The 24721-nt window shown below is 53.8% G+C and overlaps 1 protein-coding gene across 1 annotated transcript in view; it reads right to left on the bottom strand.

The window, feature by feature from the left end:
• Positions 1-2526: 2526 nt before the first annotated feature.
• The window catches only part of LOC144508362 (B-cell receptor CD22-like), a 91649-nt gene continuing 69454 nt past the window's right edge, over positions 2527-24721 (bottom strand). Inside the window, exons 15-19 of the mRNA XM_078236215.1 lie at positions 21202-21286; positions 18767-18912; positions 13584-13674; positions 6587-6766; positions 2527-4500 (exon numbers count right to left, since the gene is read on the bottom strand). Coding sequence (XP_078092341.1) covers positions 6596-6766; positions 13584-13674; positions 18767-18912; positions 21202-21286 — 493 coding nt within the window. The 3' untranslated portion in view covers positions 2527-4500; positions 6587-6595. The remainder of the gene's footprint in view (positions 4501-6586; positions 6767-13583; positions 13675-18766; positions 18913-21201; positions 21287-24721) is intronic.

Below are 24721 nucleotides of genomic sequence, written 5' to 3'. Positions count from 1 at the left end.
CTATCTCTGTAACCTCCTCCAGCCCCTCCACCCCTCCCTATCTCTGTAACCTCCTCCAGTCCCTACACCCCCTCCCTATCTCTGTAACCTCCTCCAGCCCCTACACCCCTCCCTATCTCTGTAACCTCCTCCTGCCCCTACACCCCTCCCTATCTCTGTAACCTCCACCAGCCCCGACAACCCTCCCTATCTCTGTAACCTCCTCCAGCCCCCAACAACCCTCCGAGATCTCTGCCTTCCTTCAATTCCGGCTTCCTGAGCAATTCCCGATTCCCATCGCTCCGCCATTGGCGGCCGTGCCTTCAGCTGCCTGGGGGGGCCCTCAGCTCTGGAATTCCCTCCCTAAACCCCTCTGCCTCTTTCTCTGTCTCTCTCTGTGTCCCTCTCTCTGTCTGTCTCTCTCTCTCTATCGGTTTGCCTGTCTGTCTCTCTGTGTCTGTCTCTCTGTGTCTGTCTCTCTGTGTCTGTCTCTCTGTGTCTGTCTCTCTGTGTCTGTCTCTCTGTGTCTCTCTGTCTCTCTCTCTCTGTCTCTCTCTCTGTCTGTCTGTCTCTCTGTCTGTCTCTCTGTCTGTCTCTCTCTCTGTCTCTCTCTCTCTAAATTTTGTTCCCTTGCAGTGAAAAGTTTATTATTAAATTCTTTGAAGTATTAATCAAGCATAGCAATAGTGTTTGCAAACAGAAAGCTCTCCAGAATGAGATTATAATTCTTAGAAGCATAGAATCTTACAGCACTGGCTGAATCATACAAACATACAAACTGGAAGCAGAAAGAGGCCATTCGCCCCCTCGGGTCTGCTCCACCATTCATTTAGATCATCGCTGATCATAAAATTCAATATCCTGATATCCCCCTTTTCCCCATATCCCTCGCTCCCTTTAGCCCCAAGAGCGATATCTAATTCTGAAGCTCATCTCAGTAATGGCGACCGTGACAACTATCATCGATTGTCGGAAAAACCCATCTGGTTCCTTCTGGGGAAGGAAACCTGCCGCCTTTACCCAAACACAACATTCTTTTCATCTCTGCGTGCGTGTTTCCTCAGTGACCTCAGTCTAACCCAGGGATACGGAGACAGGAACCAAAAGAGAAAATGCTGGAAAATCTCAGCAGGTCTGGCAGCATCTGTGAGGAGAGATCCCCCCATGGCCCATGGCCACAGCACTGAACATCAAGCTGTTATCTCCAACACTGTCACCCACCTCCTTTGCTCCGGATGCCTCTCTCCCCCCCCCCCAACCTCAGTCTCCCAACCTCGGACAGCCCGCTCCGACCTACTTCCCAAAATCCACAAAAATGGCTAGGCCCATTGTGTCAGCATGCTCCTGCCCCACTGAACTTATTTCCTCTGACCGTGACTCCATCCTCACTCCCCTGGTCCATTCCCTCCCCACCCACATCCGGGATTCCTCTGATGTCATAGAAACCCGACAGTGCAGAAGGAGGCCATTCGGCCCATCGAGTCTGCACCGACCACAATCCCACCCAGGCCCTACCCCCATATATTTACCCGCTAATCCCTCTAACCTACACATCTCAGGACGCTAAGGGGCAATTTTTAGCATGGCCAATCAACCTAACCCGCACATCTTTGGACTGTGGGAGGAAACCGGAGCACCCGGAGGAAACCCACGCAGACACGAGGAGAATGTGCAAACTCCACACAGACAGTGACCTAAGCCGGGAATCGAACCCAGGTCCCTGGAGCTGTGAAGCAGCAGTGCTAACCACTGTGCTACCGTGCCGCCCTAAATGTCCTGCATCATATTGACAGCTCCCAGTTCGCAGGCCCTAACCGCCTCCTATTCACCAGGGATGTGCAATCTCTCTACACCTCCGTCCCACACCAGGACGGCCCGAGAGATCTTCGCTTCTTTCTTCAAAAGAGGCCTGGACAATTCCCATCCACCATCACTCTCCTCCGCCTGGCTGAACTCGTTCTATCTCTCAACAACTTCTCCTTGAACTCATCCCACTTTCTCCAAATCAAAGAAGTAGCAATGGGAACCCGCATGGGTCCTGGCTACTCTTGTCTTGTTCCAGGCCGACCCAGGTCCCCTCCCACAGCCCCTTTACCGGTACATCGATGACTGTTTTGGAGCTGTTTCATGCTCTCGTCCAGACCTCGGAAAATTCATCAACTTCGCTTCCAGATTCCACCCCTCCATCACCTTCACCTGGTCCATCTCAGGCACTTCCCTTCCCTTCCTGGACCTTTCTGTCTCCATTTCCGGCAATAGACTATTTACCAATACCCATTACAAGCCCACTGACTCCCACAGCTATCTGGACGACAGCGCTTCACACCCCACATCCTGTAAGAACTCCATCCCTTTCTCTCAGCTCCTTCGCCCCCATCGCATTTGTTCCGATGATGCCACTTTCCAAAGTGGTGCTTCTAAGATGTGCTCCTTCTTCCTCAACCGTGGATTCCCATCTACAGTTGTCGACTGGGCCCTCAACAGCGTGCGGTCCGTCTCCCGCGCCACGACCCTCACCCCCTCCCCTCCCTCCCAGAACAAGGAGAGTCCCCCTTGTTCTCACATTTCACCCCAACAGCCTCTGCATGCAAAGCGTAATCCTCCGCCATTTTCACCAACTCCAGCACGATGCCACCACCAAACACATCTTCTCTTCACTCCCTCTGTCAGCATTCCGCAGGGACCGTTCCCTCCGGGATAACCTAGTCCACTCCTCCACTATACCCAACACCTCTCCCGTCACTCATGGCACCTTCCCATGCAATTGCAGAAGGTGTAACACCTGTCCCTTTACCTCTTCCATGCTTCCCATCCAAGGCCCAAAACACTCATTCCAGGTTAAGCAGCGTTTCACTTGCCCCTCTTTCAATTTTGTCTCTTGCATCCGCTGCTCCCAATGTCGTCTCCTCTGTATCGGAGAGACCAGGCGTAGACTGGGTGATCGCTTTGCTGAGCACCTTCGGTCTGTGCGCAATCAGGATCCTGACCTCCCTCGCCAGTTTAACACACGATCCTGCTCCCACGGCCACATGTCTGTCCTTGGACTGCTGCAATGTTCCAGTGAAGCTCAACGCAAACTGGAGGAACAGCATCTCATCTTCCGGCTGGACACTTCACAGCCTTCCGGTCTCAACATCGAATTCAACAACTTCAGATGATTCGCTCTTCCCCACCTCCACCCCTTTGTTTTCACTCGATATTATTTAATTTTTGACTGTTCTCCACCTTTAATTTCTTTACTGTCTTTCTTCATTTTTCTTTATCCCACTCTCCTTCCCTCTTCTCCCCCCGCTTCCCCTTTTCTACATTTTACCTCTGTCCCATCTTTCCCCCCCTCTCCCCACACCTTCACCTGTCACAGTTTACCCTCTGATTTCAGCTTCTCTGCCGTTTGGCCATTCACACCCTTTATTCTCTCTCTGGGCTGCCATTAGCAGCCTTTCCCCTGGTTTCTGTGGCTATGAATCATCTTCCATTCCCTCCCCCTTCAGTATAAATATCTCCCACTTTCTCTGCCTTTTAGCTTTGACAAAGGGTCGCCTGGACTCGAAACGTCAGCTCTTTTCTCTCCTTACAGATGCTGCCAGACCCGCTGAGATTTTCCAGCATTTTCTCTTTTGGTTTCAGATTCCAGCATCCGCAGTAATTTGCTTTTAGATGGAGACTGGAACGGTGCACAGTGCTCCGAGTGTGGGTCTAACCGAGGGATAGGGAGACCGGAACTGTGCACAGTGCTCCGAGTGTGGGTCTAACCGAGGGATACGGAGACTGGAACTGTGCACAGTGCTCCGAGTGTGGGTCTAACCGAGGGATATGGAGACTGGAACTGTGCACAGTGCTCCGAGTGTGGGTCTAACCGAGGGATACGGAGACTGGAACTGTGCACAGTGCTCCGAGTGTGGGTCTAACCGAGGGATAGGGAGACTGGAACTGTGCACAGTACTCCGAGTGTGGGTCTAACCGAGGGATAGGGAGACTGGAACTGTGCACAGTGTTCCGAGTGTGGTCTAACCGAGGGATACGGAGACTGGAACTGTGCACAGTGCTCTGAGTGTGGGTCCAACTGAGGGATATGGAGACTGGAACTGTGCACAGTGTTCCGAGTGTGGGTCTAACAGAGGGATATGGAGACTGGAACTGTGCAGAGTGCTCCGAGTGTGGGTCTAACCGAGGGATACTGAGACTGGAACTGTGCACAGTGTTCCGAGTGTGGGTCTAACTGAGGGATATGGAGACTGGAACTGTGCACAGTGCTCCGAGTGTGGGTCTAACCGAGGGATATGGAGACTGGAACTGTGCACAGTGCTCTGAGTGAAGTCACAATTGGATGAAAATACAATCATATCTGAAGAGTAAGTCATTCTTTCGGGAACAGTTTATGGACATTTGAAGCCCTCTGAGTTGAAGTTCTGTTTCTTCATCATTCGTTGCTTGTCGCTACCTGAGGGTGAAGGATGTGTTTTTCTGGAATGTTCCGAACACTTTGAAGGCACACCATTCTCTCCTCAGCGATTGGAATAACTGGGAGGAGGAGAGAGAGAGAGGGGGAGAGTGTGAGAGACGGAGAGAGAGGGGGGGGTGGAGAGAGAGAGGGGGCGGGGAGAGATAGAGGGGGATAGAGAGAGAGGGGGGAGAGAGAGAGAGGGAGGAAGAGAGAGAGGGAGAGGGGGAGAGAGAAAGTCAACAGGGTTAGAGAATTACATGTTTTTACAGTGTAGAACCAGGCCATTCGGCCCCACAGCTCTACGCTGCTATACCCACCCTCCCACCAGCCCACACCCTCTCTTCATCTCATCCCCAACACCATATCCTTCTATTCCTGAGTCCCTCATCTCCTCCACCCACCTACACCCCCTCCCTATCTCTGTAACCTCCTCCAGCCCCTACACCCCTCCCTATCTCTGTAACCTCCTCCAGCCCCTACACCCCTTCCTATCTCTGTAACCTCCTCCAGCCCCTACACCCCTCCCTATCTCTGTAACCTCCACCAGTCCCCTACACCCCTCCCTATCTCTGTAACCTCCTCCAGCCCCTCCCTATCTCTGTAACCTCCTCCAGCCCCTACACCCCTCCCTATCTCTGTAACCTCCTCCAGCCCCTACACCCCTCCCTATCTCTGTAACCTCCTCCATCCCCTACACCCCCTCCCTATCTCTGTAACCTCCTCCAGCCCCTACACACCTACCTATCTCTGTAACCTCCTCCAGCCCCTACACCCCTCCCTATCTCTGTAACCTCCTCCAGCCCCTACACACCTACCTATCTCTGTAACCTCCTCCATCCCCTACACCCCCCCATCTCTGTACCCTCCTCCCGCCCCTACACCCCCTCCCTATCTCTGTAACCTCCTCCAGCCCCTACACCCCTCCCTATCTCTGTAACCTCCTCCAGACCCTACACCCCTCCCTATCTCTGTAACCTCCTCCAGCCCCTACACCCCCTCCCTATCTCTGTAACTTCCTCCAGCCCCGACACCCCTCCCTATCTCTGTAACCTCCCCCAGCCCCTACACCCCCTCCCTATCTCTGTAACTTCCTCCAGCCCCTACACCCCTCCGGGATCTCTGCGCTCCTCCAATTCCGGCCTCTTGAGCATTCCCCGATTCCCATCGCTCCGCCATTGGCGGCCGTGCCTTCAGCTGCCTGGGGGGCCCTAAGCTCTGGAATTCTCTCCCTAACCTCTCTGTCTCCCTCTCTGTCTCTCTCTCTGTCTCCCTCTCTCTGCCCCTCTCTGTCTCGCTCTCTCTCTGTCTCTCTCTCTCTCTGTCTCTCTCTCTCTCTGTCTCGCTCTCTCTCTCTGTCTCGCTCTCTCTCTCTGTCTTGCTCTCTCTCTGTCTCTCTCTCTCTGTCTCGCTCTCTCTCTGTATCGCTCTCTCTCTCTGTCTCGCTCTCTCTCCCTCTATCTCGCTCTCTCTCTGTCTCGCTCTCTCTCTCTCTCTGTCTCGCTCTCTCTCTCTGTCTCTCTCTCTCTCTGTCTCGCTCTCTCTCTCTGTCTCGCTCTCTCTCTGTCTCGCTCTCTCTCTCTCTCTGTCTCACTCTCTCTCTCTCTCTGTCTCGCTCGCTCTCTCTGTCTCTCTGTCTCTCTCTCTCTCACTCTCTGTCTCTCTCTCTCTGTCTCTCTCTCTCTCTCTGTCTCTCTCTCTGTCTCTCTCTCTCTCTCTGTCTCTCTCTCTCTCTCTCTGTCTCTCTCTCTGTCTCGCTCGCTCTCTCTGTCTCTCTCTGTCTCTCTCTCTCTCACTCTCTGTCTCTCTCTCTGTCTCTCTCTCTCTCTGTCTCGCTCTCTGTCTCGCTCGCTCTCTCTGTCTCTCTCTGTCTCTCTCTCTCTCTCTGTCTCTCTCTCTCTGTCTCTCTCTCTCTCTCGTTCTCTCTCTCTCTCTGTCTCGCTCTGTCCCGGTGAACTGGCCTCTCTGGCTGGGTTTCTGTGGTCCTGCCGCCAGTATCTCCTTGTGTCTTGTGTCTGAGAGGTTCTGGCCATTTTCCCTGTGAAGCAGCTGAGGGTTTGTGCGGTTGGAGGTGCGACAGTAGCGTGGGTCCTGGTTAGATTCCCTGGCAGCCTGCGCAGTGACGTGGTCTCACTGTGAGCCAGGGCGTTGTGTGGAGTGAGTTACCTGGATGGGTCAGAACCTGATATCGGTGTACTCGGTGCTCTCCATGCTGTCCTGCCGCTGAATGCGTTTCCCGGGCTGGTTGATGTGAACGATCGAGGTGTAATTCACTTCGTCATCGCTGGATTCAGCAACACCTTTGAACAAATTCCCCACGTTTTCATAGTCATCACTGGCCTGAGGCTGAGAGGAGGCAGAACGGAGAAACTCACTGAGTGGGAGAGTACAGGAATGAGATAGAGAATCTGGTGAACTGGTGCAGCAACAATAATCTCTCCCTCAATGTCAACAAAACGAAGGAGATTGTCATCGACTTCGGGAAGCGTAAAGGAGAACATGCTCCTGTCGACATCAACGGAAACAAAGTAGAAAGGGTCGAGAGCTTCAAGTTTTTAAGTGTCCAGATCACCAACAACCTGTCCTGGTCCCCCCCATGCCGACACTATAGTTAAGAAAGCCCCACCAACGCCTCTACTTTCTCAGAAGACTAAGGAAATTTGGCATGTCCGCTACTACTCTCACCAACTTTTACAGATGCTCCATAGAAAGCATTCTTTCTGGGTGTATCACAGCTTGGTCTGGGCTCCTGCTCTGCCCAAGACCGCAAGGAACTACAAAAGGTCGTGAATGTAGCCCAGTCCCATCACGCAAACCAGCCTCCCATCCATTGACTCTGTCTACACTTCCCGCTGCCTCGGGAAAAGCAGCCGGCATAATTAAGGACCCCACGCACCCCGGACATTCTCTCTTCCACCTTCTTCCGTCGGGAAAAAGATACAAAAGTCTGAGATCACGCACCAACCGACTCAAGAACAACTTCTTCCCTGCTGCTGCCGTCAGACTTTTGAATGGACCAACCTCGCATTAAGTTGATCTTTCTCTACACCCTAGCTATGACTGTAACACTACATTCTGCACTCTGTCCTTTCCTTCTCTGTGAACGGTATGCTTTGTCTGTATAGTGCGCAAGAAACAATACTTTTCACTGTATCCCAATACGTGTGACAATAATCAATCAAATGGAATCAAGTACTGAGGGAGTGCCGCACTGTCAGAGGGTCAGTACTGAGGGAGTGCTGCACTGTCAGAGGGTCAGTGCTGAGGGAGTGCCGCACTGTCAGAGGGTCAGTACTGAGGGAGTGCCGCACTGTCAGAGGGTCAGTGCTGAGGGAGTGCCGCACTGTCAGAGGGTCAGTACTGAGGGAGTGCCGCACTGTCAGAGGGTCAGTGCTGAGGGAGTGCCGCACTGTCAGAGGGTCAGTGCTGAGGGAGTGCCGCACTGTCAGAGGGTCAGTGCTGAGGGAGTGCCGCACTGTCAGAGGGTCAGTACTGAGGGAGTGCCGCACTGTCAGAGGGTCAGTACTGAGGGAGTGCCGCACTGTCAGAGGGTCAGTACTGAGGGAGTGCCGCACTGTCAGAGGGTCAGTACTGAGGGAGTGCCGCACTGTCAGAGGGTCAGTGCTGAGGGAGTGCCGCACTGTCAGAGAGTCAGTACTGAGGGAGTGCCGCACTGTCAGAGGGTCAGTGCTGAGGGAGTGCCGCCCTGTCAGTAGGTCTGTGCTATGTTCTTGATCATCTTGTTCCTGGGATCTTACTGTGCAGGAAGTCCTGTGACAGTGACCCGATAATTGCCCATGGAACACAAATTGGCCCAAGGCTCGAAGGTACAAAGATTCACATCCCCCTCCCCCACCCCACGAGTGAAGGAAATTCTTTCCTCCGTTACGATGCCATGTCCCCACTGGTACACAGCAAGATCCCACTAACAGCAATGGAGCCCACCTATTTTTCCCAGTGACATTGGTTGAGTGATAAATATTGGGGCCCAGGACTGGAGATTCCGCCATCCTGCGTCTCCTTGTACACAATATTCTAAATGAGGCCTAACTAAGGTTCTATAAAGCTGCAACATGACTTGCCAATTTTTAAACTCAATGCCCCGGCCGATGAAGGCAAGCATGCCGTATGCCTTCTTGACTACCTTCTCCACCTGCGTTGCCACTTTCAGTGACCTGTGTACCTGTACACCCAGATCCCTCTGCCTATCAATACTCTTAAAGGTTCTACCATTTACTGTATAATTCCTACATGCATTGGACCTTCCAAAATGCATTATCTCACACTTGTCCGGATTAAACTCCATCTGCCATCTCTCCGCCCAAGTTTCCAACTGGTCTATACTTTGCTGTATCCTCTGACAATCCTCTTCACTATCCGTAAGTCCACCAATTTTTGTGTCGTCTGCGAACTTACTAATCAGACCAGCTACATCCTCCTCCAAATCACTTATATATACCACAAACAACAAAGATCCCAGAACTGACCCCTGTGGAACACCGCTAGTCACAGCCTTCCATTCAGAAAAGCACCCCTCTCCTGCTACCCTCTGCCTTCTATGGCCAAGCCAGTTCTGTATCCATCCTGCCATATCTAAATAACCCAGGGGGAGGCCATTGGGCCAATCCAGCCTGTGACAGTCCTTTCAAAGGCCTATCCAATGAGTCCGCACGCTGGCTATGCTCACTAACTCCTCTGCCGAAACTCTGCGAGTGTTTCTCGAACTTGTTTACCCCTGATGATTCTGCTCCTTCCCTGAAATTGGCACTGTGGCTCTGAAATGTTGTTTTGTAACACGCACAATGCCAGCAAAACATTTCAAAACCCATCCTGCAGGTTTACACACAGCCAGAAGGTTAAGCAAGATTTACTGGATGTCCCTGTGTTACCCAACTCTGCACAAGACATCATTCCCTGCCAAAATACACAACTTGCAATATCCACTCTGCAACCACCTCCAGACCCGCCACCCCTCCCTATCTCTGTGACCCCCTCCAGACCTGCCACCCCTCCCTATCTCTGTAACCTCCTCCAGCCCCTACACCCCCTCCCTAGCTCTGTAACCTCCTCCAGCCCCTACACCCCCTCCCTATCTCTGTAACCTCCTCCAGCCCCTACACCCCCTCCCTATCTCTGTAACCTCCTCCAGACCCTGCACCCCTTCCTATCTCTGTAACCTCCTCTAGCCCCAACAGTCCCACCCTATCTCTATAACCTCCTCCAGCACCTACAACCCTCCCTATCTCTGTAACCTCCTCCAGCCCCTACACCCCTCCCTACCTCTGTAGCCTCCTCCAGCCCCTACACCCCCTCCCTATCTCTGTAACCTCCTCCAGCCCCTACACCCCCTCCCTATCTCTGTAACCTCCTCCAGACCCTACACCCCTCCCTATCTCTGTAACCTCCTCCAACACCTACACCCCTCCCTATCTCTGTAACCTCCTCCAGCCCCCTACACCCCTCCCTATCTCTGTAACCTCCTCCAGCCCCCTACACCCCTCCCTATCTCTGTAACCTCCTCCAGCCCCTGCACCCCTCCCTATCTCTGTAACCTCCTCCAGCCCCTACACCCCCTCCCTATCTCTGTAACCTCCTCCAGCCCCTGCACCCCTCCCTATCTCTGTAACCTCCTCCAGCCCCTACACCCCCTCCCTATCTCTGTGCTCCTCCAATTCCGGCCTCTTGAGCCTCTCCCCATTCCATTCGTTCTGCCATTGGCCACCATGTGACTTTCTTTCTCTGTGTGTGTCTCTCTCTCCCTCCGCGGCTCATCTCTCTCCCTCACCCGCCCCCTCCCCCACCCCCGCCGTCCGTCTCTCTCCCTCCCTCCCCGTCTCTCTCGCTCTCCCATTGTCACACATCTTACAGACCCTTGTGGGAGAGCTTATTATCCAGCTGGGGAATAATAGGGGAATTCTCAGTAAATCGGGAGGTCGGGAGAAATGTTCTCTCCCAGAGGGTGGAGTCAGTGGAACTCCCTCCCCAGAGAGTGTCAGGGAATCACACAGAGCAGAACAGACTCTTCAGCCCATCGTGGCGGTGGTGGAGTCTGGGTCAATGAATATCGATAAAGCAGCGAGAAAAATTCTTTATTAACCAGGGGTGAAAGGTTATCGGGGGGGTGAAAGGTTATCGGGGGGGTGAAAGGTTATCGGGGGGTGAAAGGTTATCAGGGGGGGTGAAAAGGTTATCTGGGGGGTGAAAGGTTATCGGGGGGGTGAAAGGTTATCGGGGGTGAAAGGTTATCGGGGGTGTGAAAGGTTATCGGGGGTGAAAGGTTATCGGGGGGTGAAAGGTTATTGGGGGTGAAAGGTTATCGGGAGGGTGAAAGGTTATCGGGGGGGTGAAAGGTTATCGGGGGGGTGAAAGGTTATCGGGGGGGTGAAAGGTTATCGGGGGGTGAAAGGTTATCGGGGGGTGAAAGGTTATCGGGCGGTGAAAGGTAATCGGGGGTGAAAGGTTATTGTGTTGAAAGGTAATCGGGGGTGAAAGGTTATTGTGTTGAAAGGTTATCGGGGGTGAAAGGTTTTTGGGAGCGAAAGGTTTTCAGGGTGAAAGGTTATCAGGGGGTCGGCAGGAATGTGGGGTCGAGGTTCCAATCAGAGCAGCCATGATCTTACTGAATGGGGCAGCAGACTCGAGGGGCTGAGTGGCCTCCTCCCGTTCCTGATTCCCGTGTTTGTAAACCGATCCCCATCACTGAGCCTTTTCCCCAATATCTCCTCCGTGAGACTCGAGGTCGAATGTCGTTCTGATCCCCGATCTCAGGGGTGAGGGGGGGGAGAGTGTTACCAACGCAAGGCCCACTTTTATAGCTGGTCACTTTTACAATCTGACACATCCCCTCCCCTCCCATCAGGCTGCAGAGGGATTCAACATTGCTCCTAAAACTGGCTGTACTGGAGATGGCCACAATCTACACCAGGGGACAATCCTGCCCTCCACGAACGAGGGGGAACGCCCCCTCCGGGAGATCCATAACTCACGAATCCCACCCAATGGTCGGCAATCGATGATGGTTCCTTCTCTGGATCGGATGTGAGGGCAGCCACTCTCCCCCAGTGCTGTCCCAGACACATTCCAACACGTCCCCACTCTTCCCAGCGATCTTGCTGTACTCCTGCTGACTGCAGCAATCCCAACATTACAGAACCGACCATCCACTTCCAACAAATCAAACCAAACTTCCTCCACTGCCTGTCAGAGGATCAGGGACATCCCAAAGGGTGAATGTGGCAGGGAGGTGGTGGTTCAGAGGTAACAATGCACTTTGTCACCACCAGGTGGAGGCATCGGTTCATTCCCTCAGCACTGACCCTCTGACAGTGCAGCACTCCCTCAGCACTGACCCTCTGACAGTGCAGCACTCCCTCAGCACTGACCCTCTGACAGTGCGGCACTCCCTCAGTACTGACCCTCTGACAGTGCGGCACTCCCTCAGTACTGACCCTCTGACAGTGCGGCACTCCCTCAGTACTGACCCTCTGACAGTGCGGCACAACCTCAGTACTGACCCTCTGATAGTGTGGCACTCCCTCAGTACTGACCCTCTGACAGTGCGGCACTCCCTCAGTACTGACCCTCTGACAGTGCGGCACTCCCTCAGTACTGACCCTCTGACAGTGCGGCACTCCCTCAGCACTGACCCTCTGACAGTGCGGCACTCCCTCAGCACTGACCCTCTGACAGTGCGGCACTCCCTCAGCACTGACCCTCTGACAGTGCGGCACTCCCTCAGCACTGACCCTCTGACAGTGCGGCACTCCCTCAGTACTGACCCTCTGACAGTGTGGCACTCCCTCAGTACTGACCCTCTGACAGTGCGGCACTCCCTCAGTACTGACCCTCTGACAGTGCGGCACTCCCTCAGCATTGACCCTCTGACAGTGCGGCACTCCCTCAGTACTGACCCTCTGACAGTGCGGCACTCCCTCAGTACTGACCCTCTGACAGTGCGGCACTCCCTCAGCACTGACCCTCTGACAGTGCGGCACTCCCTCAGCACTGACCCTCCGACAGTGCGGCACTCCCTCAGTACTGACCCTCCGACAGTGCGGCATTCCCTCACTGACCCTCTGACAGTGCGGCACTCCCTCAGTACTGACCCTCTGACAGTGCGGCACTCCCTCAGTACTGACCCTCTGACAGTGCGGCACACCCTCAGTACTGACCCTCTGACAGTGCGGCACTCCCTCAGCACTGACCCTCTGACAGTGCGGCACTCCCTCAGCACTGACCCTCCGACAGTGCGGCACTCCCTCAGTACTGACCCTCCGACAGTGCGGCACTCCCTCACTGACCCTCTGACAGTGCGGCACTCCCTCAGTACTGACCCTCTGACAGTGCGGCACTCCCTCAGTACTGACCCTCTGACAGTGCGGCACACCCTCAGTACTGACCCTCTGACAGTGCGGCACACCCTCAGTACTGACCCTCTGACAGTGCGGCCCACCCTCAGTACTGACCCTCTGACAGTGCGGCACTCCCTCAGCACTGACCCTCTGACAGTGCGGCACTCCCTCAGCACTGACCCTCTGACAGTGCGGCACTCCTCAGTACTGACCCTCTGACAGTGCGGCACTCCCTCAGTAATGACCCTCTGACAGTGCGGCACTCCCTCAGTACTGACCCTCTGACAGTGCGGCACTCCCTCAGCACTGACCCTCTGACAGTGCGGCACTCCCTCAGCACTGACCCTCTGACAGTGCGACACTCCCTCAGCACTGACCCTCTGACAGTGCGGCACTCCCTCAGCACTGACCCTCTGACAGTGCGGCACTCCCTCAGTACTGACCCTCTGACAGTGCGGCACTCCCTCAGCACTGACCCTCTGACAGTGCGGCACTCCCTCAGTACTGACCCTCTGACAGTGCGGCACTCCCTCAGTACTGATTCTGTACAGGTCACGCTGGATAAGGAATCTTAAACCTCCAGCATGATGCGGCGGAGTGGAGCGGGGGCATTGAGTTGACGCCTTCCCCCTTTGAGGGGAGGGAGTTAGCCACTGACCCAGGACAATGTTCTGCTCTGAGCACCTCTTCACTCCCACTCAGTGCTGACGGTTAACGATATCGCTCCAGGAAGTCATCCCACACCCTGGGGGCGCTGTACTCGGAGTCAAACCACCAAGGAATCAAAGCCAGCCCCATTCCTGGGATCTTACCTTGGACGCTGATGGGTCTTTCTGCACCAGACTGTACACAACACTTGGATCATTATCACAGTTGACTTTTGGAGTTTTCTTTCTCTTCCTCCTGTGGAGATTGGAAGAGGGATGAGTGAGCTGATGGAGGGGTCGGTAGATGTACTTCCCCCCTTCCCTGTTTCTCCACTGTGCACAGTCCCCCAAACCTGCTGCCTCCGAGACCCTCCTTCAGTGCGTCGACGCACTGCGTCCCTGTTTGTACATCCACTCGACCCATTCAACGCCTCCCAGGACAACTCCAGCCACCTAACCGGTAGCTCCTTCAGACAGGGGTGCTGGTGTTGCCACTGGGCTAGCACTCCAGAAACCTCCACCAAGGTAGCATTAATCCTGGCGGGGGTGGGGGGTGGACGGGGGGGAGGGGGGCGGGGGTGCGGTTCCTGATTCCAGGGTGGTGAGATTTGAGTTGAGTGCGAGAAAAGCTGTAATTAAAAATCTACTGCTGACCATGAAACCATTGTGGACTGTCGGAAGAAACCCATCTGGTTCCCTTTAGGGAAGGAAATCTGCCGTCTTGACCCGGTCTGGCCGACATGTGACTCCAGAGCCACAGCAATGTGGAAGACTCTTAACTGCCCTCTGAAATGGCCGAGTGAGATATTCAGTTCAAGGGGCAATTAGGGTTGTGCAATAAATGCCAGCGATGCCCACATCCCACAAATGAATATAGATTTCACCCACCACCGATGGTAACCGTGGGTGCCACCTACAAGATGCACTGCACCTTCCTCTTGCCTGGATGGGTGCGGCTCCAACAACACTCGAGAAGCTCAACACCATCCAGGACAAAGCAGCCCCGCTCGATCGACACGCTAACCACAAACACTCACTCCCTCCACCCCCGACGCACAGTGACAGCCGTGTGTACCATCTACAAGATGCACTGCAGCAACTCACCAAGGCTCCTTAGGCAGCACCTTCCAAACCCACCACCTCTACCATCGAGAAGGACAAGGGCAGCAGATACCTGGGAACACCCCCACCGGAGGCTCCCCTCCGAGTCACTCACCATCCCGACTTGGAAATATATCGGCCGCTCCTTCACTGTCGCTGGGGTCAAAATCCTGGAACTCCCTCCCTAACAGCACAGTGGGTGTACCTACACCACACGGGGACTGCAGCGGGTTCAAGATGGCGGCTCACCCACCCCCTTCCCGAGGGCCAGTTAGGGATTGGGGGGTAAATGCTGGGCCTGGTCAGCCAGACTCATCCCGGAGAATGAACGCTCGGTGTCCGGGAATCCTGCCTGGGGAATTCTGAGAGGAGAAAGCTGTTTATGTTGAGGAGGATGTGTGTGTGCTCCCCACCCCCCGCAACGCCCCTCACCGTGCCCCCCCACCCCCACCGCGCCCCCCCACCTCCCCCCCTACCCCCGCCCCCCCGCCGCCCCTGACCTTCTCCCTGTGACCCGGAACATTCTTCCTGATCAGATTGCGATCCAGTTCCCTTTTGGAATCCCTCGATTGAATCTGCCTCCCCCACACTCTCGGGCCGTGGATTCCCCGATCCTCACCATTCGCTGGGTGGAAAAGTTTCTCCTCGAGTCCCCCTCGCTTCTGTCTCCAATCACCTTCCATCTGTCCCGGGCCCCCTCGTGATTTTGAACACCTCGATCAAATCTCCCTCTCCACCTTCTCCCTCCCCCAGGAGAACATTCCCAACTTCTCCCATCCATCCACCGGACTGAAGTTCCTCATCCCAGGAACCATTTCTGTCAATCTTTTCCAATCTCTCTGCCTCCCAGTCTGTCTGTCTCCCAGTCTGTCTGCCTCTCAGTCTGTCTGCCTCCCAGTCTGTCTGCCTCCCAGTCTGTCTGTCTCCCAGTCTGTCTGCCTCTCAGTCTGTCTGTCTCTCAGTCTGTCTGCCTCCCAGTCTGTCTGTCTCCCAGTCTGTCTGCCTCTCAGTCTGTCTGCCTCTCAGTCTGTCTGTCTCTCAGTCTGTCTGCCTCTCAGTCTGTCTGCCTCTCAGTCTGTCTGCCTCTCAGTCTGTCTGCCTCCCAGTCTGTCTGCCTCCCAGTCTGTCTGCCTCCCAGTCTGTCTGTCTCCCAGTCTGTCTGTCTCTCAGTCTGTCTGCCTCCCAGTCTATCTGCCTCTCAGTCTGTCTGTCTCTTCGCCTCTCTGCCTCCCAGTCTGTCTGCCTCCCAGTCTGTCTGTCTCCCAGTCTGTCTGTCTCTCAGTCTGTCTGCCTCCCAGTCTGTCTGCCTCTCAGTCTGTCTGCCTCTCAGTCTGTCTGCCTCCCAGTCTGTCTGCCTCTCAGTCTGTCTGCCTCTCAGTCTGTCTGCCTCCCAGTCTGTCTGCCTCCCAGTCTGTCTGCCTCTCAGTCTGTCTGCCTCCCAGTCTGTCTGCCTCTCAGTCTGTCTGCCTCTCAGTCTGTCTGCCTCTCAGTCTGTCTGTCTCTCAGTCTGTCTGCCTCTCAGTCTGTCTGCCTCTCAGTCTGTCTGCCTCTCAGTCTGTCTGCCTCCCAGTCTGTCTGCCTCTCAGTCTGTCTGCCTCCCAGTCTGTCTGTCTCTCAGTCTGTCTGTCTCTCAGTCTGTCTGCCTCTCAGTCTGTCTGCCTCTCAGTCTGTCTGTCTCTCAGTCTGTCTGCCTCTCAGTCTGTCTGCCTCCCAGTCTGTCTGCCTCTCAGTCTGTCTGCCTCTCAGTCTGTCTGCCTCTCAGTCTGTCTGTCTCTCAGTATGTCTGTCTCCCAGTCTGTCTGCCTCCCAGTCTGTCTGCCTCCCAGTCTGTCTGCCTCCCAGTCTGTCTGCCTCTCAGTCTGTCTGCCTCCCAGTCTGTCTGCCTCCCAGTCTGTCTGTCTCCCAGTCTGTCTGCCTCCCAGCCTGTCTGCCTCTCAGTCTGTCTGCCTCCCAGTCTGTCTGCCTCCCAGTCTGTCTGCCTCCCAGTCTGTCTGCCTCCCAGTCTGTCTGCCTCCCAGTCTGTCTGCCTCCCAGTCTGTCTGCCTCCCAGTCTGTCTGCCTCCCAGTCTGTCTGCCTCCCAGTCTGTCTGCCTCCCAGTCTGTCTGCCTCCCAGTCTGTCTGCCTCCCAGTCTGTCTGCCTCCCAGTCTGTCTGCCTCCCAGTCTGTCTGCCTCTCAGTCTGTCTGTCTCTCAGCCTCTGGGTCTCACGCCTTCACATCCTTCCTCTAGTGCGGTGCCGAGAATTGGACACAATACTCTAGCTGAGGGTGAACCAGTGTTTGATATGATGTTAACACAACCTCCTTGTTCTTTTACTCTGTGTCACTGTTAATAAACCCCGGAATACCATCCGCTTTATGAACTGCTCTCTCAGCTGTCAAAGATCAAGGAACAGTACAGCACAGGAAGAGGCCCTTCGGCCCCTCCAAGCCTGTGCTGACACAGGCTAAAAACTAAAGACCTTTTGCCTCCATGCGGTCCGTATCCCTCTATTCGCTGTCTATTCATGTATCTGTCAAAGTGCCTCTTAAACGTTGCTGTTGTATCTGCTTCTCCCGCCTCCTCCGGCAACGCATTCCAGACACTCGTGTCAAAAATGTACCTTTCACATCTCCTTTAAACCTTCCCCCTTTTACCTTAACCCTCTGCCCTCTGCCCTTTTGGACTCCCCTACCCTGGGGAAAAGACCAGCATCTGTGCCCCTCATGATTTTATAGACCTCTATAAGGTCACCCCTCATCCTCCGACCCTCCAGGGAAAAAAGTCCCAGCCTATCCAGTCTCTCCTCAAACCTTCCAGTCCCGGCAACATCCTGTCAACCTTTTTTTCACCCTTTCCAGTTTAATTACATCCTTCCGATAGCAGGACGAACAGAACTGTTCGCAGTACCCCAAATTGGATTTTCGCAGTAACGTCATTCTAGTGTTAAGTGTAAGCCTATTTGTGACTAAAAAATGAATTTAAAATTTAAATTTGAACTTGAATGATCTATAAGAACTAGGAGCAGGAGTCGGCCATCCGGCCCCTCGAGCCTGCTCCGCCATTCAATAAGATCGTGGCTGATCTTTTTGTAGACTCAGCTCCACTTACCCGCCCGCTCACCATAACCCTTAATTCCTTTACTGTTCAAAAATTTATCTATCCTTGCCTTAAAAACATTCAATGAGGTAGCCTCAACTGCTTCACTGGGTAGGGAGTTCCACACAAATCTTTGTGTGAAGAAGTTCCTCCTCAACTCAGTCCTAAATCGGCTCCCCCTTTATTTTGAGGCTATGCCCCCTAGTTCTAGTTTCACCCGCCAGTGGAAACAACTTCCCTGCTTCTGTCTTATCTATTCCCTTCATAATCTGATATGTTTCTATAAGATCGCCCTTCATTCTTCTGAATTCCAATGAGTATAGCCCCAGTCTACTCAGTCTCTCCTCATAAGCCAACCCTCTGAACTCCAGAATCAACCCAGTGAACCTCCTCTGCACCTCCTCCAGTGCCAGTATATCCTTTCTCAAGTAAGGAGACCAAAACTGTACACAGTACTCCAGGTGTGGCCTCACCAGCACCTTATACAGCTGCAACATAACCTCGCTGTTTTTAAACTCCATCCCTCTCGCAATGAAGGACAAAATTCCATTTGCCTTCTTAATTACCTGCTGCAACTTTATTTTTATTCATTCCTGGGACACGGGTGTCGCTGGCTGGGCCAGGATTTATTGCCCATCCCTAGTTGCCCTTGGAGGGCAGTTAAGAATCAACCACGTTGCTGTGGCTCTGGAGTCACATGTAGGCCAGACCAGGTAAGGATGGCAGATTTCCTTCCCTAAAGGACATTAGTGAACCAGATGGGTTTTTATGACAATCGACAACAGTTTTATGATCATCATTGGATTATTAATTCCAGATATTTTTTATTGAATTCAAATTTCACCACCTGCCGTGGTGGGATTCGAACCCAGGTCCCCAGAACATTAGCCGAGTTTCTGGATTAATAGGCTAGCAATAATACCACTGGGCCATCGCCTCCCCGCAAACCAACATTTTTGAGATTCCTGCACAAGGACACCCAGGTCCCTCTGCACAGCAGCAAGCTGCAATTTTTTACCATTTAAATAATAGTCCATTTTGCTGTTATTCCGACCAAAATGGATGACCTCAGGTTTACCAACATTGTTCTCCATCTGCCCGACCCTCGCCCACTCAGACTCACTATGCACACACACACCCTCAGGCAGCCCCGATAATTCTGTACATACCGAATTGCCTCCTTTTGCCCTTCTCCTGAGGGTTTATATGTGAAGTTAATGGAGGCGTATTCCACATTCTCAGCAAAGGGAGGCGCTACCTGATTCTCCATGCTGTCCGCCATCACCATGTTCTCATACACCGTCGTCTCTTTGGCCTGGGGAAACACAGGGCAGGAACTCAATGTACGATACTCCCCCTCCCAGAGTGCTGGGAATGTCCCACCATCGCCCACGCTTCAGACTGGGGGGGAGCTCTTGGCTTTAACTTTGGGGCGTTAAGAGGAGGCGGGGTTGAGGTAGAAGACAGTCTCACGAATATCGCAGTGGTGTTGTCACAGGACCAGTGTTGCGGAGTTGGGAAAAGTAACTGTAGATTGGGAGGGAGGAAATTAGAATTTGGTGTTTGTAAATGTGGTCAAAGACGAAGGGGGAAAGCATTGCGTGGTCCCGTTAAAAGGTGGTGCTTTTCCTGTGCTTGGAGAGTTAAAAATTCAAGTACACAGAGAGCCCAGACTGAAACATTTATATAGAAAGGCTAAGCAGCAGTGTCACCAAGGCAACAGGCTAATGAAGTTAGCCAATCAATTTGAATCAGACACTTAGATACCAATAGAATCTTACAGTGCAGAAAGAGGCCATTCGGCCCATCGAGTCTGCACCAACCACAATCCCACCCAGGCCCTATCCACATATCTACCCACTAACCCCTCTAACCTATGTATCCCGGGACACTAAGGGGCAATTTAGAATGGCCAATCAACCTAGCCCGCACATCTTTGGGCTGTGGGAGGAAACCGGAGCACCCGGAGGAAACCCACGCAGACACGGGGAGAATGTGCAAACTCCACACAGACAGCAACCCGAGCCGGGATTCGAACCCGGGACCCTGGAGCTGTGAAGCAGCAGTGCTAACCACTGTGCTACCGTGCCACCCCCTAAGAACCTCCACCAAGAACCTATTAAATTTAAATCTGATGGTTTTGACAACCTAAGACCAATCCTATTGTGGGGAATATCGATATGTCATCACAGGTATAAAAGAAGGGGGCAGTGGGACAAAGAGAGAGAGAGCATCTGCCACCCGCCAGAGCTAAGAGCTCTCAGCTCTCAGAGAGAGAGAATCGCTGGCTCTCCGAGCTTCATCTGTGTCTTAAAGAAAGCACCATCTCGATGGCAAAAGTACCAAACAAAAACAAAATTCCAGACAGAAGAATCAACAGAGAAAACCCAGAATATTCCGGAAGACACAAAACCTGGTTGTAATTTAGAGAGTGACAAAATTCTATTTTGTTAATGAGTGGGAATGGCATTGATTGGAACAGCAGACTATTAGAATCTGGTTTTATTCAGGAATAGTTAATAGTTGGAAGGGATTTATTGGGTTTGTTAATAGTTTAGTTAACAGGTTTACTGTTAGTCAGATAAATACATTGTTAGGTGTTGATTTTAGTGTGAGTGTCAGGGATTTATTTTATATTTAACCAGTAGGGGTTGCTGAAGAGCAGGTCACATCACTTCACACACACCTTTTACAGATTATAGGGTGAAGTATTCCTCTTTGGATGTTTCGATGTCAGCTCTCGCAGTGGGGGGGTGGGGCGGGGGGGGGGGCGGGGAGAGTGGGGGGGCGGGGCGGGGGGGGGGATCAACCTCCACTTTATAACAATTAAAAATTGGGAGGTTTTGTTGCAATTGGGCAGGGTGTTGGTGAGACCTCACCTGGAATACTGTGTACAGTTTTGGTTCCCCCTGCCTAAAAACAGATTTAGTGACATTGGAAGCAGTCCAACGGAGATTCACAGGCTAATTCCTGGGATGAGAGGGTTGCCTTACCAAGAGAGTTTAAATAGTCTGGCTCTGTATTCCTCGGAGTTTAGAAGAGTGAGGGGTGACATTATTCAAATATATCAGTTCCTGAGGGTGGTTGACAGGGTAGATGGTGAGATGTTTTCACTCGTGGGAAAATCTCAAACAAGGGGACATCGCTACAAGATAAAGGCCGGTTATTTGAAACTGAGGTGCGTAGAAAGTCCTCCTCGCAGAGGGTGGTGAATCTCTGGAATTCTCTGCCCCAGCGGGATCATTAGACGTATTCAAAGTGGAGGTGGATAAATATTTGATAGGTCGAGGAATCGAGGGCTACGGGGCACAGAAAAGGAGCTGAGGTCAGCATAGATCAGCCAAGATCGGACTGAATGGTGTGGGGGAGGCATGAAGGGCCGAATGGCCTCCTCCTGCCTTCTATTCCTTGTGTGAAGGAAGAGGAGGTGGATGGGGGAATATTTTTAAAAGATTCTTGTCGGGAGAGGCAATCGACGGAAGATGGAGAATGTGGGGCCCAGCGCAATCAGATCAGCAAAGAACCTTACTGAATGGGGAAGCAGGCTGGAGGGGCTGAATGGCCTCCTCCTGTTAGAGTTTGATCATTGTGTGGTGTTACTTACCCTATTACGTTTCATGACCACACTGTAGACTGTGTTAGTGGCTTCAAAACGCTGCTGACTGATAGAATCCCCATTTCTCTTCCTCCTGCACCCAGGCGATAAAAAATATGTGAGGATATTTTGGCGAAGAGATTTTAGCCCCACAGGACTCAGATGTCTTCACTGCAATCAGTCACCGCTCAGTCAGTGATCAGAAACCCGAGAGCACATCGAGAAGGACAAGGGCAGCAGATACCTGGGAACAACCCCCACCTGGAGGCTCCCCTCCGAGTCACTCACCATCCCGACTTGGAAATATATCGGCCGTTCCTTCACTGTCGCTGGGGTCAAAATCCCGGGACTCCCTAACAGCGCTGTGGGTGTACCTACCCCACACGGGGACTGCAGCGGGTTCAAGATGGCGGCTCACCCACCCCCTTCCCAAGGAGACAATCAGATTGTTTTTAAGTTTATTTATTAGCGTCACAAGTAGGCTTACATTAACACTGCAATGAAGTTACTGTGAAAATCCCCTAGTCGCCCACACTCCGGCACCTGTTCGGGTACACTGAGGGAGAATTTAGCACGGCCAATCCACCTAACCTGCACATCTTTGGACAGTGGGAGGAAACCGGAGCACCCGGAGGAAACCCATGCAGACACGGGGAGAACGTGCAGACTCCACACAGACAGTGACCCGAGCCAAGAATCGAACCCGGGTCCCTGGTGCTGTGAGGCAGCAGTGCTAACCACTGTGTCACCGTGCCCCCGGGAATCGAACCTGGGTCCCTGGCACTGTGAGGCAGCAGTGCTAACCACTGTGTCACCGTGCCCCCGGGAATCGAACCCGGGTCCCTGGCGCTGTGAGGCAGCAGTGCTAACCACTGTGTCACCGTGCCCCCGGGAATCGAACCCGGGTCCCTGGCACTGTGAGGCAGCAGTGCTAACCACTGTGTCACCGTGCCCCCAGGAATCGAACCCGGGTCCCTGGCGCTGTGAGGCAGCAGTGCTAACCACTGTGTCACCGTGCCCCCGGGAATCGAACCCGGGTCCCTGGCGCTGTGAGGCAGCAGCGCTAACCACTGTGTCACCGTGCCCCCGGGAATCGAACCCGGGTCCCTGGCGCTGTGAGGCAGCAGCGCTAACCACTGTGTCACCGTGCCCCCGGGAATTGAACCCAGGTCCCTGGCGCTGTGAGGCAGCAGCGCTAACCACTGTGCCAACGTGTCGCCCCAAGGATGGGAGATAAATGCCAGGTCTGACCAGCGATGCCCACATCCCATCAATGAATGGAATCAAACAGAATTCAAACATTAGGCTCACAGAACGTTCCAGATTTAATAGATGTCAGTTTGGGGATGGGTAGGCAAGGGGTTAGCACATCCCTGGTATCACTGAGACGCACAATCAGATCCCACTGTGATCCTGGATGGTATTCCTGCCCCAAACCAACTTTGTCCCACTCCCAACACTGACCCATCTCCCCCCTTCATTGTATCCTTCTATTCCTTTCTCCCTCATGTGTTTATCCAACTTCCCCCCTGAAACACATTGATACTGTTCACCTCAACCACTCCCCGTGGGAGCGAGCCCCACACTCCCCCCCACTCCCCGTGGGAGCGAATTCCAGATTCTCCCTACTTCCCGTGGGAGAAAGTCCCACATTCTCCCCTTCTCCCCCACTCCCCGTGGGAGCAAGTCCCACATTCTCCCCACTCCCCGTGAGAGTGAGTCCCACATTCTCCCCACTCCCCGTGGGAGCGAGTCCCACATTCTCCCCACTCCCCGTGGGAGCGAGTCCCACATTCTCCCCACTCCCCGTGGGAGCGAGTCCCACATTCTCCCCACTCCCCGTGGGAGCGAGTCCCACATTCTCCCCACTCCCCGTGGGAGCGAGTCCCACATTCTCCCCACTCCCCGTGGGAGCGAGTCCCACATTCTCCCCACTCCCCGTGAGAGCGAGTCCCACATTCTCCCCACTCCCCGTGGGAGCGAGTCCCACATTCTCCCCCACTCCCCATGAGAGCGAGTCCCACATTCTCCCCTCTCCCCGTGGGAGCGAGTCCCACAATTACCCCCACTCCCCGTGGGAGCGAGTCCCACATTCTCCCCCACTCCCAGTGATCTAACCGAGGGATATGGAGACCGGAACTGTGCACAGTGCTCCGAGTGTGGTCTAACCAAGGGATATGGAAACTGGAACTGTGCACAGTTCTCCCAGTGCGGTCTAACCGAGGGATATGGAAACTGGAACTGTGCACAGTTCTCCCAGTGCGGTCTAACCGAGGGATATGGAGACCGGAACTGTGCACAGTGCCCCGAGTGTGGGTCTAACCGAGGGATATGGAGACTGGAACTGTGCACAGTGCTCCGAGTGTGGTCTAACCGAGGGATATGGAGACTGGAACTGTGCACAGTGCTCCCAGTGTGGTCTAACCGAGGGATATGGAGACTGGAACTGTGCACAGTGCTCCCAGTGTGGGTCTAACCGAGGGATATGGAGACTGGAACTGTGCACAGTGCTCCGAGTGTGGTCTAACCGAGGGATATGGAGACTGGAACTGTGCACAGTGCTCCGAGTGTGGGTCTAACCGAGGGATACGGAGACTGGAACTGTGCACAGTGCTCCGAGTGTGGGTCTAACCGAGGGATATGGAGACTGGAACTGTGCACAGTGCTCCGAGTGTGGGTCTAACCGAGGGATACGGAGACTGGAACTGTGCACAGTGCTCCGAGTGTGGTCTAACCGAGGGATATGGAGACTGGAACTGTGCACAGTGCCCCGAGTGTGGGTCTAACCGAGGGATACGGAGACTGGAACTGTGCACAGTGCTCCGAGTGTGGTCTAACCGAGGGATACGGAGACTGGAACTGTGCACAGTGCTCCGAGTGTGGGTCTAACCGAGGGATATGGAGACTGGAACTGTGCACAGTGCTCCGAGTGTGGTCTAACCGAGGGATATGGAGACCGGAACTGTGCACAGTGCTCCGAGTGTGGTCTAACCGAGGGATACAGAGACTGGAACTGTGCACAGTGCTCCGAGTGTGGGTCTAACCGAGGGATATGGAGACTGGAACTGTGCACAGTGCTCCGAGTGTGGGTCTAACCGAGGGATATGGAGACTGGAACTGTGCACAGTGCTCCGAGTGTGGTCTAACCGAGGGATACAGAGACTGGAACTGTGCACAGTGCTCCGAGTGTGGTCTAACCGAGGGATACAGAGACTGGAACTGTGCACAGTGCTCCGAGTGTGGGTCTAACCGAGGGATATGGAGACTGGAACTGTGCACAGTGCTCCGAGTGTGGGTCTAACCGAGGGATATGGAGACTGGAACTGTGCACAGTGCTCCGAGTGTGGGTCTAACCGAGGGATATGGAGACTGGAACTGTGCACAGTGTTCCGAGTGTGGGTCTAACCGAGGGATATGGAGACCGGAACTGTGCACAGTGCTCCGAGTGTGGGTCTAACCGAGGGATCTGGAGACTGGAACTGTGCACAATGCTCCGAGTGTGGTCTAACCGAGGGATATGGAGACCGGA

This window comes from Mustelus asterias, chromosome 20 (genome assembly GCF_964213995.1).
Source record: "Mustelus asterias chromosome 20, sMusAst1.hap1.1, whole genome shotgun sequence".
Taxonomy (NCBI): Eukaryota; Metazoa; Chordata; class Chondrichthyes; order Carcharhiniformes; family Triakidae; genus Mustelus; species Mustelus asterias.
Note: the sequence above shows the minus strand (reverse complement) of the source record. Positions and strands in the feature narration are given on the sequence as shown.